Source organism: Pimephales promelas, chromosome 9, assembly GCF_988280905.1.
Source record: "Pimephales promelas chromosome 9, fPimPro1.hap1.1, whole genome shotgun sequence".
In the NCBI taxonomy this organism is placed as follows: domain Eukaryota; kingdom Metazoa; phylum Chordata; class Actinopteri; order Cypriniformes; family Leuciscidae; genus Pimephales; species Pimephales promelas.
Window position 1 is genome coordinate 1,367,842 of NC_142777.1, and position 17,127 is coordinate 1,384,968.

Here is a 17,127-nt window from a genome sequence, read left to right on the forward strand (position 1 = left end):
GAATGAGCGATCGTTTCACTTGTACTGAAAGTTTTGGACCTTGAACCGTTTGGTTCCCATTGAAGTCCATTATATGGAGAAAAATCCTGGAATGTTTTAATCAAAAACTTTAATTTCTTTTCGACTGAAGAAAGAAAGACATGGACATCTTGGATGACACGGGGGTGAGGAAATTATCAGCAAAAGTTTTTCATGAGTGAAAACCATGAAGTTCATAGCATTGCTGAGTATTTCCTCCTTAAAACTGCAGTGAACCAAAGACAGTCTCAAAAACACGCTTTGAAATCGCTGGTGTTTCGACGTTACAAACCACCTAGAAACCAATCAGATCAACGTGTGATCGACAACCAGTGGAGTAAGTGAGTGAGTGGAGGCGGGGCTCATTTGCATATTCATAGTACCGCGAATACTAAATGAGGCAAGGGTGTCGATTTACATTCAAGGTATTTGAAAACATGAAGAAATTATGAGTTTTAAGGGATAAAATGGTTGACCACAGAGGGACTTTAAAGAAAACTTACAAGTATAAAACTAAAAAACTAGAGTTTACTGAGAGTATACTTCAAAGTGCACTTTCTTAAACTAACAAGTATACTTTTATAAACTAAAAAGTTGGTCAATTTATTCCCAAGTTCTACATAAGTACATTGATATCATTATACTTTCAACATAAGTATATTTAAAATACTTGAACCTTACATACCCAGATAGCAAACTGACATTGAATCAACATGGAAACGACGTCTCTCATGACATTGAAACAACGTTGATTTGCTCATCGAATTAACGTTGAACCAACGTCAGACGCGGCATTCTTCAAAGCTAAATGAAAATCGAAAATTGGTTTGCTTTCATAACGTTGAAACAACGCGTTGATTTCAAGTTGATTTTCCGTTAGTTTTGAAAGAATGACGCATCTGACGTTGGTTCAACGTTAATTCGATGAGCAAAACAATGTCAGATCAACGTTGTTTCAATGTCATATTTCCACGTTGATTCAATGTCAGTTTGCTATCTGGGTAAGCATACTTAATAAATGTATCTTCAAGTATACTTATTTTGCATAAATTTCCACATGCAAACTGAACCGTAGATGTTTAGGAAAGTGCAGCGGTGAGTTTTTATGCCAATCTAGTGGATTACCGGAGATTAAAATCAAATGTGCCTTTATATGTCCAGTATGTACCGTAATACTCTTGTGCAGACGATCAGACCGCAGCCCCGGGCTGGCCCTCAGGGGCCCCGTTCACTATCATCCCTCTCAGCGAGCGAGTCCTGAAGGAGCCCTCGGGGTAGATGGAGTCGGGCTTGTGTTCGCAGCGGAAGAACATGAGGAAGCCGTTCCTGTAGTTCTGGTTCATCCAGCCGTAGAGCAGCGGGTTGACGAAGGTGGAGCACATCGCCACGATGTGAAACAGGGTGTAAATGAGTTTGTACTCTTTGAACTTGAGAATCAAGTCCAGATCGCTGGCCAGCTGAAACACGTGGAAGGGAAGCCAGCAAACGGCGAAGACCACCACCACTAGCGCTAGCATCTTGGTGGTCTTCCTCCGGCGCACGAGGCCGTCGCTGCGGCTGGACGGGCTAACGTGGTTCTTCAGCTTCATCCAGATGCACACGTAAGCGTAGCTGATGACCGCTAAAGGGACCACGTACTGCAAGAGGAGCATGGAGACGCTGTAGACGACGTTGGTGCCGCTAGGCCACTTCTCGGAGCAAACCGCGATGCGTAAATCAATGTATGGGATTTCCTCGTAGCGATACTCCCGGAAAATCGCTAGCGGGCCGGCTAGCACAGCGGCGAGCGTCCAGGTCAGGCCGATGATGATGAAGCTAGTGCAGCGATTGAGGCGCTGGCCGAGGTGGAAGACGATACAGCGGTAGCGCTCGATGGCGATTACCGTTAGCGTGAGAACGGACACGTGGACGCTGAGAGCCTGGCCGTACGGCACCATGTGACACATCACCGCGCCGAATTTCCATTCGTCCAGCAACGTGTACACCAGCGTGAACGGCAAGCACACCGAGTCCACCATCAGATCCGCCAAGGCCAGATTGGCGATGAAGTAGTTGGTGACGGTGCGCATGTTTCGGTACAGGACGATCATGTAAATGACGAGGCTGTTTCCCACAAGACCTAGCAGGATTATGAGCGAATATGCGAAGATTAGCGAGATCTGAACGCCCAGGTGTTTGGTGATGTCGTCCACAAACGCTGGTCTGTAAGTGTTGATGCTGCTGGCGTTTCCCACATCTCCCTCGTGGAGCGTGTCCTCCGTTGCATTGGCGTGATCTGATTGGCCCATTCTGACCTGGATTTACAACGCAAACCTGTCAGAAAGAAGACAAAATGTTCAATTCCGTTTCCAAAATGGCTGCCAATACATAATATGTGACGCGAACGCGTTTCAGACATCCACTGACCTGAATATACCTCTTCTACGAAGAGCATGTTTTAAACCCTTGTGCGCCATCAGTTAAAAAAAGTTGGACTAAAAAGTAAAACCAATAAAAAGTTATGAAACTCAGTTACTCTAAAACTGTGAGAAAATCAAAGCCATAAATCTAAACGAGTCGTGGTCCAAATTTGAGGTTGATATCACAAAAAATGAGCTTTCAGAGAGAGTGTGTTTGGGTGCAGTAACACATCTGTCCCTTTAGATGGCGCTAAACTCACTGGGACACAGCGGTTGAGTTATTTTCCAGTAGAGTTTTTCTCCCTGAATATTACAAGCACACACACACACACACACACACTCGATTATAACTGCATAATTTATCAAATCAGATCTATAATATGCAGAAGCAGAAAACAGGAATAAAGTGTGTTTTTCTCTACAGGCCAAATCTGCGAAAATGGCTCTATCTGGAGAAAACAAAACATAGTAGAATTTTTTTTAAACGGCCCTGGGATTGAAAATTGCAGTCTAAATGGGTTTCAATGGGGAGATTTTTGTCCTGAAGGTCCTGAGAGGAACTATTGTGCGTTACTGGTGTAAAATAGGTTTATTAAAGGAAATGGGGGTGAAATAGTAAAATTCCAATAAAAATACACACCTGTGCCAAACTGTGTGCAGATGGCATTAATAACACAGGAAAAATGGTCAAAAAGACAAAACTGAAAAAGTGAGTAAATTAAAGTCTGAATTAAAGTAGTAATTAAATTACAATAATGTTTACAACTTGCCAGAGGCCATTTGCACTAGTCACTATTTGCTCATCTGTGTATCAGTACATTATAAAACGTACATTAAACACACCATTCCGAATTTCCTATTAAATTCACCGAAATCAAAATGGACAATAGTTGCTTTTTAATTTCTTATAAATGATTTATCAGTGCATATCATTATAGTTTTAAAGTCCCCGTGAAATCAAAATTGAACCTATTTACTTTGTTAGCGCATATTACTAGTCTTGTGGTGAACAATTAATCCGTGCAAGTGAATATATTAAAAAAATGTTTTACCTTAGTAATCTTTAATCAAAATCTGAAAAGTTACTTCCGGTCTGGAACGGTTTCTTTTTCTGATGACGTAGGTTTCACAGTTTGGGTGTTCAATATTCCGTTTCACTTGGAAATACGTCACAGCACTGGAGAAAAATCGTTTGCAACTTCCGGTTCACGGGGACTTTAAATATATCATATGTGCCTCGTAATCTTGAATCGAAGTAACTTTCAACGTCTCTTCTCTGATGACGGGGGCGGGGCTATAACCTGTCACTCACATGAGATCAGCCAATAGCAAACCACAACCGTTTAATCAATTCCACAGACACAATCAAGCCCCGCCCACATGCGTTCTTGTTCCTGAAGCGTTTCACTCGATATGCGACACGATAGAGGAGAAAAGACCAGCGCAACTTCCCTTACATGACTTTAGGACACGTCAGGCATGTACTTTAGTGTTTTCTGTATGCCACAACACTGATCCTGTTATCAGACAAGTTTCTTTTGTAATTTCGTCTTAAAGTCCCCGTGAACCGGAAGTTGCAAAAGATTTTTCTCCAGTGCTGTGACGTATTTCCAAGTGAAACGGAATATTGAACAGAGGGCAGGGTTTTACTCTAGCGCTCCTCCTCTCCATCTCTCGCTCATAGCAAACTAACGGTTTGAGGGGAGTGGTTAAGCGTTTCCCCACCCAAACTGTGAAACCTACGTCATCAGAAAAAGAAACCGTTCCAGACCGGAAGTAACTTTTCAGATTTTGATGAAAGATTACTAAGGTAAAACATTTTTTTAATATATATTCACTTGCACGGATTAATTGTTCACCACAAGACTAGTAATATGCGCTAACAAAGTAAATAGGTTCAATTTTGATTTAATTGGGTGTTTAATGGTGGACAGACTTAGTCTAGCTTTTGCCAAAACTAAGCAAACAGCCTGAAGGTGAATTTTATGTATAAAAGGTGATTTTTACTCAATATATGATCAGTATTTTTAACCATTTAAAACCTAGAACTACTTTCGGCACCACATTTGTGTTTGTACTTGCTCTAAATGATACTCTGATATTACTAGTTCATAACATGATGAGTTTCAGAAAAATGAGAAAAAAAGACATTATGTTCACGAGTCTGTTGGAGGCACAGTATGTGGACTTTATTTTGAGAACATATGAAATGGAGGGGAAAACAGTTCACACTTCACTGCTCAATTTCAATTATAAATGCACGTTAGAGATCTGATCTCAGCATGGAGGATTTAGATGACATCTGAACATGTCTTTTCTCTTTGCGTGCTCTGAATGAGACATGCACACCTGATGAAATATATAGTCATGATATATCATTACAACACCGCAAGCCACATAACCGAGAGTTAGATAATGACATCATTAGACTGAGAAATGGCAGCTGAGATATTGGCGTTTCGCACAGTTTACACAAACACACCCATCTTTGATGTTTTTGTATCATGTTCAATTAAAGCTAGACGACTGTCATTGCCATGCTACCGAAATATTAAACTATATTTAATTACAAAAAGGTTAACGAGGCCCTTTTCAGCTCTCGAGAGATGGATAGAGCTTCATTAAAACCCAATTTACAGTCAGCTCAAAGCAAGACGATGCCGAGCGTTTGGAGTGATTGGAGCACATTTAGAAGTGCCTATATTGTCATTTAAGCTGATTATATGATTCGAACGGTATGGACAGCTATTTGCTCAAGGGGAAATGAAAATTGCCTATAAAGACCTTGACATCTTGGGTCATTTAGAGACTGAAAACAGAAACACTGCCCTAATGCGGTCTTCCCTACACGAGAGATGACACCGGCTGTACAGGACACTCCATCTTTCCAGGGTGCATTGAATTAAAAGAAGGAAACTAGGTTGTAACACTGTTTTTAGCTGATGGGTATTTCTATTATTCCTTATAAAAAAAGTATTGCCTCCATTTGTTACTGAGCTTTAGCCACGAGATGTGAAGGTGTGTACGAAAGCGTTCTGGCCATGAACATGATATAACCATTTTGGTACCGGGTTTTAATCCTTTAAAGTCAACACGAAAAGTAGCCTGGATGCCAGCCCAAACTCCGCCCACAACATTTTTGGTCGGGAAGTTCGGTCTGGACTCGATCCATTGAGGAGTAATTATGATCAGGCAAAAAAACGTTCGGGCCAATCAAATTGCCAGGGCGGGCTTTATACGATGATGGACAGATGATCTGCAGGGACGTAACCATCACGTTATCAAAGTGCGCTTAACTGGTTTCCCTCCGAGATGACTGCAGCTCGAGAATTGAGATGTATAGATTCTGCCGTCGCGTCTGTTGTAAAATAAATCGACAGCGCATTCATTTTAACGTAACTTCGTTAAGAAGATGGGACGTAATGAAAAGCCTGTGGTCGTTGTGGTTTCTTCTTTGGTGGCACTCATGGAGGAGTAAGTAAAAGAAGCAACACTCGTTATTTAACTTGTAAAATAAGTAAGTTCTGTAGTTGAAAACTGCGCTATGCAAAGGAGTTGACTTACTGCGTTGCTCTGATTGGTTGTAGGTTTACCGACCATCCAATTGAGTGCAGAGGGTTTTTTTTTCCTGGTTCGGTTAAGACACGCCTCATAATCAAAGCCCTACGGAGCAGTTTCAGACGCATATTCTCTCTTGAATATGAGTATGACGAAGTCAGGCTACATGAAAAGGCTTTCACATTTTACTTTTCTTCCCAATATGAACAGTATTTACCAAAATATCAATTGGAAAAGAAGTGGATGATATATATCTGAACTGAAACAACTGCTAATATAATATTTTATAGCATATTAGCAGTTATATGCTAATGATAACTACTAATATAACGTTTTATAGCATATTAGCGGTAATATGCTAATGAAAACTGCTAATATAACGTTTTAGTGCATACTAGCAGTTATGTGCTAATGACAACTGCTAATATAATATAGCGTTTTACAGCATATTAGCAGCTATATGCTAATAACAACTGCTAATAGTGTTGTATACTATATTAGCAGTTATATGCTAACTGCTAATATAGTGTTTTATAACATATTAGCAGTTATGTGCTAATGACAACTGCTAATATAGTATTTTATAGCACATTAACAGTTATATGCTAATGATAACTGCTAATATAATATAACGTTTTATAGCATATTAGCAGTTATGTGCTAATGACAACAACTGCTAATATAGTGTTTTATAGCATATTAGCAGTTATGCTAATGACAACTGCTAATAGTGTTTTATAGTATATTAGCAGTTATATGCTAATGATCAGTGTTGGGAGTAATGCATTACAAAAGTAATACATCACAGTAACATATTACTTTTGCTGTAACGCAGTAGTGTAAGGCATTACTAATCAATTTTCAGTAATATTTTACTCGTTACATGTTCAGTGAGGCTTGTATTACAGTTGTATTACAGTGTATTGTCTGCTTTTACTTCTTAAAGGCAACAGACTATGTGAAAGTTTTAAAGCAGTCTTTTAGTGCCAGTTCAGAGCGGTCGCGTCTGTAACATTGTTTTTTCCTCATAAATGCGAACACGAAAACTAAAATAAAATGAATATTTTAAGTTCTTTGGAGACTGGAGAGCCAACCCTTCCTCATCCGATTTGCGCAGTGTAATTAACAGAATTACAAAAAATCGATTTTGCCTCCTATTTTTTTGTCACACATGAATGTGTGTCTTTTCCCTAATATTAAAAATAAAACATAGACTGATATTTGTCTAATGTCTGGAGTCCTTTAAGGAAGTAGCCTATATACGTTTCAATACATGAATTTTCTGAGAATTTTTATTTCAAGTTTTGACTGCAAATGTGATGTCCATAATGCTGGACTTCCCCAATTTTAAATAATTTATCCTCAACTAGTTTTGTGGTGTAGGTCTACGTATTTTATAATGTTAACTTCAAATAATACTTATAGCCTAATTTAAAGATAAGGCAGCATTGGATCTGGACGGTAAGGAGAATAACGCTGGAGTTGGAAGAGGCGTGTGTCGCGATTCTGTAGGTTCGTTGATCTGAGTCGTGTGGCGAATCGCGAATTCGGTTTCATATTGCATATCGTTACAGCCCAAAAGTTAAGTTCTACTTAGTTATTTTGGTGAAAGTAACTCAAAAGTAATACATGAGTAATGTAACGCATTACAATTCTGGGACAGTAATATTGTAAGGTAATGAATTACTTTTAAATAACAGTAACAAGTAATACCTAATGTATTACAGTTTGGAAGTAACTTGCACAACACTTCTAATGATAACTGCTAATATAGTTTTATAGCATATTAGCATATGCTAATGATAACTGCTAATATGGAATTTTATAGCATATTAGCAGTTATATGCTAATGATAACTGCTAATATAACGTTTTATAACATATTAGCAGTTATGATAACTGCTAATATTATTTGACTTCTCGTTAAAGGTACAACTATGTAACTTTCAAAAAACAAAATTGTGCACATTTTGTGGAAAAACAAATTGTTTTGATTGTGCTTTGGTTCTGCGTGACTGTGCGGATTAATATGATTATTTCTCATAACTAAAAAGAGAGCGAGAGAGAGATGATCCTCCTGCTCATACATAATTCACTTTTATATCGTTTTTGAAATTTATGTGTCCACAGTGTGTGTCCACAACCAGCCATTGTTGTAAAAACCTGAGCATTTCACAGCAGCATTCAAGTACGAATCTATTCTTATTAAAGCTACTAAAGTTATTCAGTCGAGACCAGCGAGTGATTTTCTGTTTTTCTTTTGTTGTTTGATTCATATTAACGGCATATATAGCAGTAGCTCCTGTATGTTACGCTGCTGTCAATTTAATACACATGCAGTTATTTCTTTCCCTGCTGTTTACATTCACAGACATAACCGAGTGTGTTTGTATGTATTTGACAGTTTAAGCACAATAAGATGAGAAAGAGAGTTTAATACTAGTTTAATACTCCACCTGACATCCAGCTTTCTGTGCGCTGCTTTAGATATCAGAAGTTTAAACTGAAATGGCTTGCAGATAATAAACTTTCATGATGATGAAAGAACTGCCATATCATGAGTGTGAACATGATAGAGGATAATCAAAACCAAACAGATTTTTTAGTTTTTGACAGAGGTCACTTTTGATTTCATGTTGAGGGATATGCCAATTATCGAAAGGACATTGTTAATTTACAGTCTGAGTTTGTCCACAGAGACACATGCTGGAATGCAAACCTGTACCTTTCCTTTTAATGTTCATTTAATCTACGAGAGTCCAATCAGCTGTTTCTAATGGATCAAGACAGGACAAATTGGATTCTTATGACCTCTCTGTATTTGTAATACGGACTCTTTCTTGAAGGCATTGTGTGTTTTAAATCATCTAATGAATATCAAGCATTCTGAGATAAAACCCAATGGCAAACGCTTGAGAATAGCCGCTGGTGTTGTGTTGTTCACTGCTCTAGGGTCAGATGCTCGTGTCCTCAGTGAATCACTTGACTGGCAGCATTATTATGTTCATGCTCCTCCTCCACATCAACACTAACTCATGAAGAGCGCTCTTACTGTGCAGACACTGTCCAGATGATGCAACCATAGAACTCTACATAAAAGGACATTATCTAATGTTATTATCTCTACTAAATAATAATAATACATAGTAATGTATCGGAATGACGTAGCTACTCTGTGGGTTTTGTAAACACAAAACCAGTGTAGTAGTACTCGAGAGCATATTTTAATGGTCTTGGTCTTGTCATGGACTCGTGTCCATTTGGACTCGTACTCGAACATTTTTTTTTTAGGACTCGGAATTATTCCCGAGTCCACTCGAGTTCAATTAAAAATATTTTTCATGATTATTAATGTATGTTAATAAAATATTTCTTTAAATTGATTGACACGCCCAGTGATTGGTGATTTTCTAGTGCGCAACTGCGCATGACAAATTGTAATAAATTACTTTTAACACCACCTACTATGTGGCCTTTTTACCCTAAACTGATCATATTTTTAAACTCTAAGTAAATTCAGTAAAAAAAAATAAATAAATAAAAAAGGATTTCTCTAAGTAAATAAAAGTCAATTAGGTAATCAACCCTCACTGGTCTCGGTCTCGACTCGGACTCGACCGTCTCTGGTCTCGGACTCGACTCTCTATGGACTCGGTCTTGACTCGGACTCGACTCTCTCTGGTCTCGGTGTCGACTCGGACTCGAGTGAGGTGGTCTCGACTACAACACTGCACAAAACACATAAACTCAACAATCAATTATAAACCGAGGCTGAGTAGAATAGGAATTGTCTCGCGTTCGGTTCATGAGTTGGAGTTGAATTGGCCGTATCCCACAGGATGTTGAGTTGGGATGACAGGAAGAGGAATTTACTGAAGTGGAATGCACAGAAATTCAATAATCCCACACACACCCCACAGGAATATCCTTAAATCTTTGGCACAAAACATATAATCACTTCATTCATTTTTAGACTCAATTAATTAGACCAACTGCTCTGAATGTAAATTATAGCCTATACTGATGACAATCCTTCAAATTAATTTTAATTTATTACACATAGCCTAATACGTATGTTTTTTTTTATAGCTATCATTTTACACCTTGTTATTGGTATGATATCTCACGGTTAAAATTAGTACTTTAATTAAAATATTTTTTAAAAATTTTAATTCCATTTTCTGAAATTCAAATTCGAAATGATATTTTGAGTTGTGCGCAATCACCGACACCTGCCGCGTGCCTTAACCTAACTGAAATCCACATTTCTCCATCGTGTTGAACACTACAAAACGCCTTAACCCAGAGATCAGCCCACTCACCTTATGTCTGAGGCATCAGCCCTGTAACAGCGGGGATTGTGCTGATGATAGTTCATACGCGGGGAAGTTCACGCATCTCCTCCGCGCGCGACAGCTTCAGGATCCGCTTCATCCACGCAAACAACCCCGATGCACAACACACTCAATGCATATCCGTGGACGGAGAGAAAACACATGCACTTTCCCTTTTTTAAAGCAAAAGCACCCCGAGATCAGATGTAGCTGGTGAACTTTAGGTGCATGAGTGCTTCTGCATGCGGTGTGTGTGTGTTTGTGTGGGGGAGGAACTGCTCTAGTGGAGGGCTCTGTCCATGCAATGTGACGCTTTTCAATACACGCTCATCAAATCAAATCAGATATGATTGTCAGTCAGTTGCATTGAGGTACATGTATGACAGTTGAATCGGGATGGCATGCATAGCTCTATTTCAGTAATGCATGCCATCAGTCATCCATAGTGAGAATGTGAGATTATAACGTCCTGTTGAAGACCAATTTCATTCTGACACTGTGAATAACTGAAAATGTCAAACTGACATCATGTATTGCAGTAGGATAACTAAGCGGTGGCTGTGATTTGGAATATCACTACACTCTAAAAAATGCTGGGTTGTTTTAACCCAACTTTGGGTCAAATATGGACTAACCCAGCCGTTGGGTTAAATTTTTACATTACATTTTTAACCCAACATTTCGGGTTTGTCCATATTTGACCCAAAATTGGGTTAAAACAACCCAGCATTTTTTAGAGTGTAATAGTCTTTGTTTCACACTGGCCCTAAGTATGTGCTCGTGAGTCAGGGGCTTGTTTCTGACCTGTGTGTGAGGTTAAAAAATACAACGCATTCTCACCCCAAGGCGTCACCTTTGACCATGCTTCAATATTTGACGTTTTAGGCGCCCTTTAGCGTCACTTAATTGACGCGATCCTACGGCGTCATCTAACTGACGCTAAAGGAAAGCGTCAGTTAGAGGACGCGGTTAGGTTTAGGTATGGGGTGGGGGTAGGGTACACGCGATCCTAGGGCGTCATCTAACTGACGCTAAAGGGCGCCTAAAGCGTCAGATATTGAGGCATGTCCAAATGCCAAATGGGGGTGAGAATGGGCTGAAAAATAATACACTATATCTACTCAATAATATTGTGACAATAGATTACAAGAAATATTATTAATTATATTCAACAAATAAGAAGTGGGTTTTTGATAATCAAATTAGTTCCTCAAAAAAAGACATCAAAGATGAATTAGACACCATTTATTTTTTTATTGCTACATTGAAGACACCGGATGATAATGAGCAGAATCAATGAAGAAAAGAGGAACACAAGAACTACAACTGACTTCAGTGACAGTCTTAGATGAAAATACTTTAATTCTCTCGTATTACAAACCGTGCTAACTTTATTTCTGTAATTCGTCTACAGCTCTTTTGGGAAATTAACAGGCTTAGATGTTGATAGTGTTTTGCTAAGGCACGTATCAAAGAGTAAGCAAAGACATTCAGATGATAAACTTTTTAATCATCAATATGGTTTCACTTCATTTTGATGGTCCCTTCTGAACATGCTATATGCTGTAACGTTGCACCTACATGTTAACTAACCCTCATTAGAGTGTTAGTAGAGTATTAGAAGACTGGTAGGGTTAGGGTTAAAATAAGTTGACATGTAGTTCTGTTGAAGAGCATCATAATAAAGTGTTAGCAGATATTAAGCAGAGTCTACCAATACTCTAATGAGAATTAGTTGACGAGTAAAGTGTTACCTTTGATATTAGTAGTTCCCTTTCAAGGGAACTCGCGCTGCGTCGATGATGCTTTGGGAACGCCCCTGCGTGATTGTGTCCAATGGAGAGAGTGAGCGTCACGGGCGGGTGACATCATGTCCAGGAAAGGATAAAGGCACATCCGGTCTGACCACAGTAGCAATATTATGTCGAAAGAGAATTATAAGTTGTGTGCTTCTCCCTGCCCGCGCTATTTCAGACGTGGGGATACACATGATTGTGTGTCATGTGTTTGGGAGCGGAGCGTGCTATGTCAGCATTTGAGGGGTTTTGTGCATCTAATTTAGTGGGTTTATAATTAAGAGTATAATTAAGCATTTACGGTGGTTTTACAGTGTTACAGGCATCTCAGGCTGATCTGCTGGGGGATTTGGAAGAGTGAGGGAGTAGGACTCGACGAACTTCGATAACTGCGTCAGGCCACAGATTTGTCTCTCAGGGCCACCAAGGGGACATCAGACCCAGCAGCCCCAGCCGTCCAGCTCCTCATCCTGAGCACAGCAAAGAGAGAGTGTCGCATCCCGTGCTCCTCCTCTAAAGTCATGGGGCAGGGCCGACACTTTCAGCTGAAGTCTTTGAAGCAGAAGATCTTCAAGCTATGAAGGCTTCGGCTCAGAAGAGGTCCAAACCGGGTTGGAGTGGTGTGCCCGTTCCATCTCTGTGCCCTCAGGCAGGCGATCTGCCAACGGTCTCCAACGAGCACACGGCTCAGTGTCAAGTCAACACTGCGTCAAACTCACGCCCTCTGAGGGGGTTTAAAACAGTCAGTTCGATTGGTTCCTGCCATATGCTTCAGGCCACCGATGTGGCTGTTCCAGTTAGGCCAGAGGCCAGTCCCGAAAGCCTGGTACCCTTATGGCGCTTTTCCACTGCATGGTTCGGTACGGTTCGGTACGGCACGCTATGATGCTTTTCCACTGCATTGTACGGTACGGTTCGGTACGGTTCGGTATGGCACTCTATGATGCTTTTCCACTGCATTGTACGGTACGGTCCGGTACGGTTCGGTATGGCACTCTATGACGCTTTTCCACTGCATTGTACGGTACGGTTCGGTACGGTTCGGTATGGCACTCTATGACGCTTTTCCACTGCATTGTATGGTATGGTACGGTCGGCTCGGCTCACTTATGGCACTTTTCCACTGCATTGTACCGTACGGTACGGTTCGGTACGGTTTGGTACGGCACACTATGACGCTTTTCCACTGCATTGTACGGTACGGTACGGTTCGGTACGGTTCGGTATGGCACTCTATGACGCTTTTCCACTGCATTGTACGGTACGGTACGGTTCGGTACGGCACACTATGACGCTTTTCTACTGCATTGTATGGTACGGTTCGGTACGGTTCGGCACACTATGACGCTTTTCCACTGCATTGTATGGTATGGTACGGTCGGCTCGGCTCACTTATGACGCTTTTCCACTGCATTGTACCGTACGGTACGGTTCGGTACGGTTCGGTACGGTTCGGTACGGCACTCTATGACGCTTTTCCACTGCATTGTATGGTATGGTACGGTCGGCTCGGCTCACTTATGGCGCTTTTCCACTGCATTGTACCGTACGGTACGGTTCGGTACGGTTCGGTACGGTTCGGTACGGCACGCTATGGCGCTTTTCCACTGCATTGTACCGTACGGTACGGTTCGGTACGGTTCGGTACGGTTCGGTACGGCACGCTATGGCGCTTTTCCACTGCATTGTACCGTACGGTACGGTTCGGTACGGTTCGGTACGGTTCGGTACGGTTCGGTACGGCACTCTATGACGCTTTTCCACTGCATTGTATGGTATGGTACGGTCGGCTCGGCTCACTTATGGCGCTTTTCCACTGCATTGTACCGTACGGTACGGTTCGGTACGGTTCGGCACTCTATGACGCTTTTCCACTGCATTGTATGGTACGGTTCGGTACGGTTCGGCACACTATGACGCTTTTCCACTGCATTGTATGGTATGGTACGGTCGGCTCGGCTCACTTATGACGCTTTTCCACTGCATTGTACCGTACGGTACGGTTCGGTACGGTTCGGTACGGTTCGGTACGGTTCGGTACGGCACGCTATGGCGCTTTTCCACTGCATTGTACCGTACGGTACGGTTCGGTACGGTTCGGTACGGTTCGGTACGGTTCGGTACGGCACTCTATGACGCTTTTCCACTGCATTGTATGGTATGGTACGGTCGGCTCGGCTCACTTATGGCGCTTTTCCACTGCATTGTACCGTACGGTACGGTTCGGTACGGTTCGGCACTCTATGACGCTTTTCCACTGCATTGTATGGTACGGTACGGTCGGCTCGGCTCACTTATGACGCTTTTCCACTGCATTGTACCGTACGGTACGGTTCGGCACTCTATGACGCTTTTCCACTGCATTGTATGGTATGGTACGGTCGGCTCGGCTCACTTATGACGCTTTTCCACTGCATTGTACCGTACGGTACGGTTCGGCACTCTATGACGCTTTTCCACTGCATTGTATGGTATGGTACGGTCGGCTCGGCTCACTTATGACGCTTTTCCACTGCATTGTACCGTACGGTACGGTTCGGTACGGTTCGGTACGGTTCGGTACGGCACGCTATGGCGCTTTTCCACTGCATTGTATGGTATGGTACGGTCGGCTCGGCTCACTTATGACGCTTTTCCACTGCATTGTACCGTACGGTACGGTTCGGTACGGTTCGGTACGGTTCGGTACGGTTCGGTACGGCACGCTATGGCGCTTTTCCACTGCATTGTACCGTACGGTACGGTTCGGTACGGTTCGGTACGGTTCGGTACGGTTCGGTACGGCACTCTATGACGCTTTTCCACTGCATTGTATGGTATGGTACGGTCGGCTCGGCTCACTTATGGCGCTTTTCCACTGCATTGTACCGTACGGTACGGTTCGGTACGGTTCGGCACTCTATGACGCTTTTCCACTGCATTGTATGGTACGGTACGGTCGGCTCGGCTCACTTATGACGCTTTTCCACTGCATTGTACCGTACGGTACGGTTCGGCACTCTATGACGCTTTTCCACTGCATTGTATGGTATGGTACGGTCGGCTCGGCTCACTTATGACGCTTTTCCACTGCATTGTACCGTACGGTACGGTTCGGTACGGTTCGGTACGGTTCGGTACGGTTCGGTACGGTTCGGTACGGCACGCTATGGCGCTTTTCCACTGCATTGTATGGTATGGTACGGTCGGCTCGGCTCACTTATGACGCTTTTCCACTGCATTGTACCGTACGGTACGGTTCGGTACGGTTCGGTACGGTTCGGTACGGTTCGGTACGGCACGCTATGGCGCTTTTCCACTGCATTGTACCGTACAGTACGGTTCGGTCTGCTCGGCTCACTTATGGCGCTTTTCCACTGCATTGTACGGTACGGTTTGGTACGGCTCGGCTCACTTGTGTGATAGCCTTTGGCCTGCTGTATATGAGACCTTTGCAGTGGTGATCCCTCTTCGTATGATCAAGATCACGCGGCGGTGTCTCCGTGTTTTGTTTTATGTGGAAGAAACTGGTTTCCTTGTCTTGGTACCAGTGCTACCAGTGGTCCAGTGCTGGGGAGCGGTAATGAAAGGCTGCTCAGCTCAGCATCTCTGGAGGGGTCATCATCTTTCCTGGCACAGATGGCGCTGCGTCGCCCACCATACTCCCTGCATCCCTGTCATCGACTTGCTTTTATCCTTTCCTGGTTGTGACGTCATATGTTGATTCTGTATGCAAACTATTAATAACTACTTGATGATTACTGACTGTCTTTGTTTGTGGTTTCCATTGGAACAAATGATGTGCTTTAGCAAAACACTGATACAAAAACCACAAACTCACATAAAAAGCCAAGAGTCAAACTGTCCAACTAAAGGAAACACATTTCCAACAAAACATCAACATCTAAACCTGTTAATTCTCCAAAACAACTGTAGACGAATTACTGAAATAAAGTCAGTCTGGGCTGCGTTTCCCAATAGCATCATAAGTTAATCGTTGAACAATTGCCACCAATGTTCTCTACCATCAAATTAGTACGATGCTTTTGGGAAACACAACTCTGGTTTGTAATAAGAGAGATTTAATGTTTTTTTAAGTTGATTTCATCTAAGGCTGTTTTATAAAAAAATTAAAGAGTTCTTAATTCATCTTTGACGTCTGTCTGTTATATTGATATTTCTGTTTAAATTTAACTTAATATTTTATGTGCTATTTGCGGTTACTCATTTTAAATGGTTGAATTTTAATGAATTAATTTGAATAATTCTAACTTAATGCTTATTTGTTGAATTTAATTAAAAATATTGCTTGTAATCTGTTGCCACGTTTTTATTGAGCAGATTTAATTGATTATGTTTTAATCACACGAGGCACTGCTGAGCCAACACACACACACACACACACACACACACACACACACACACACACACACACACACACACACACACACACACACAGGTGTTACAGCTGCTGACTCAGGAGCGTGTGCGGTTTCAGTATCACGAGGATGTTCATTTATCTCTTTTTAAAATGCATTTGCCTTCCTATTGCATGTAACGTAAACTTTAGCCAGTGACATCAGTGAATGCTTCTAAGGTATATATATATATATATATATATATATTGACACACCTTTTACTTTAATGCATTTTTTTCAGGGTAAATTCTTTTTTTTTAAGTCACAGACCTTTCTAAAACAGAAAAAAAGAGATTTATCCAACACATAAAAATGCCACATCTTGCCCCGACTTGACATTTATGAAAGATACTTGTGAGTATTTTTGTTTTCAATTAAATTCTAATTCAGTCTGTCAATGTGGTTTTACTTATTTGTTTATCCAACAGCTAGGCTATTACAAAAAATATGAAAATATTAACATTTTAATTTGTAGGACAAAATTCAGAAACATGATTCTAGTTTAAGAGGGCTTTGAAATACACAGGCCTATTTTTTTTCTTACTTGGACTTTTGACTCTAAAGTTAGCTGTGTATTTATATACATACAGATCTTGTGACTTGTCCATGTGACTTCACTCCATCTA

At 41.4% G+C, this 17,127-nt stretch overlaps 1 protein-coding gene across 1 annotated transcript; it reads right to left on the minus strand.

The window, feature by feature from the left end:
* Window positions 1–109: 109 nt before the first annotated feature.
* npy7r (neuropeptide Y receptor Y7) lies at window positions 110–10,560 on the minus strand. The gene is made up of 2 exons (XM_039653880.2): window positions 10,297–10,560; window positions 110–2,331 (listed from the first exon to the last, which is right to left on the minus strand). The coding sequence occupies exon 2, from the start codon at window positions 2,304–2,306 to the stop codon at window positions 1,209–1,211; it is 1,098 nt and encodes a 365-aa protein (XP_039509814.2). The 5' UTR covers window positions 2,307–2,331; window positions 10,297–10,560; the 3' UTR covers window positions 110–1,208.
* Between the last annotated feature and the right edge of the window lie 6,567 nt (window positions 10,561–17,127).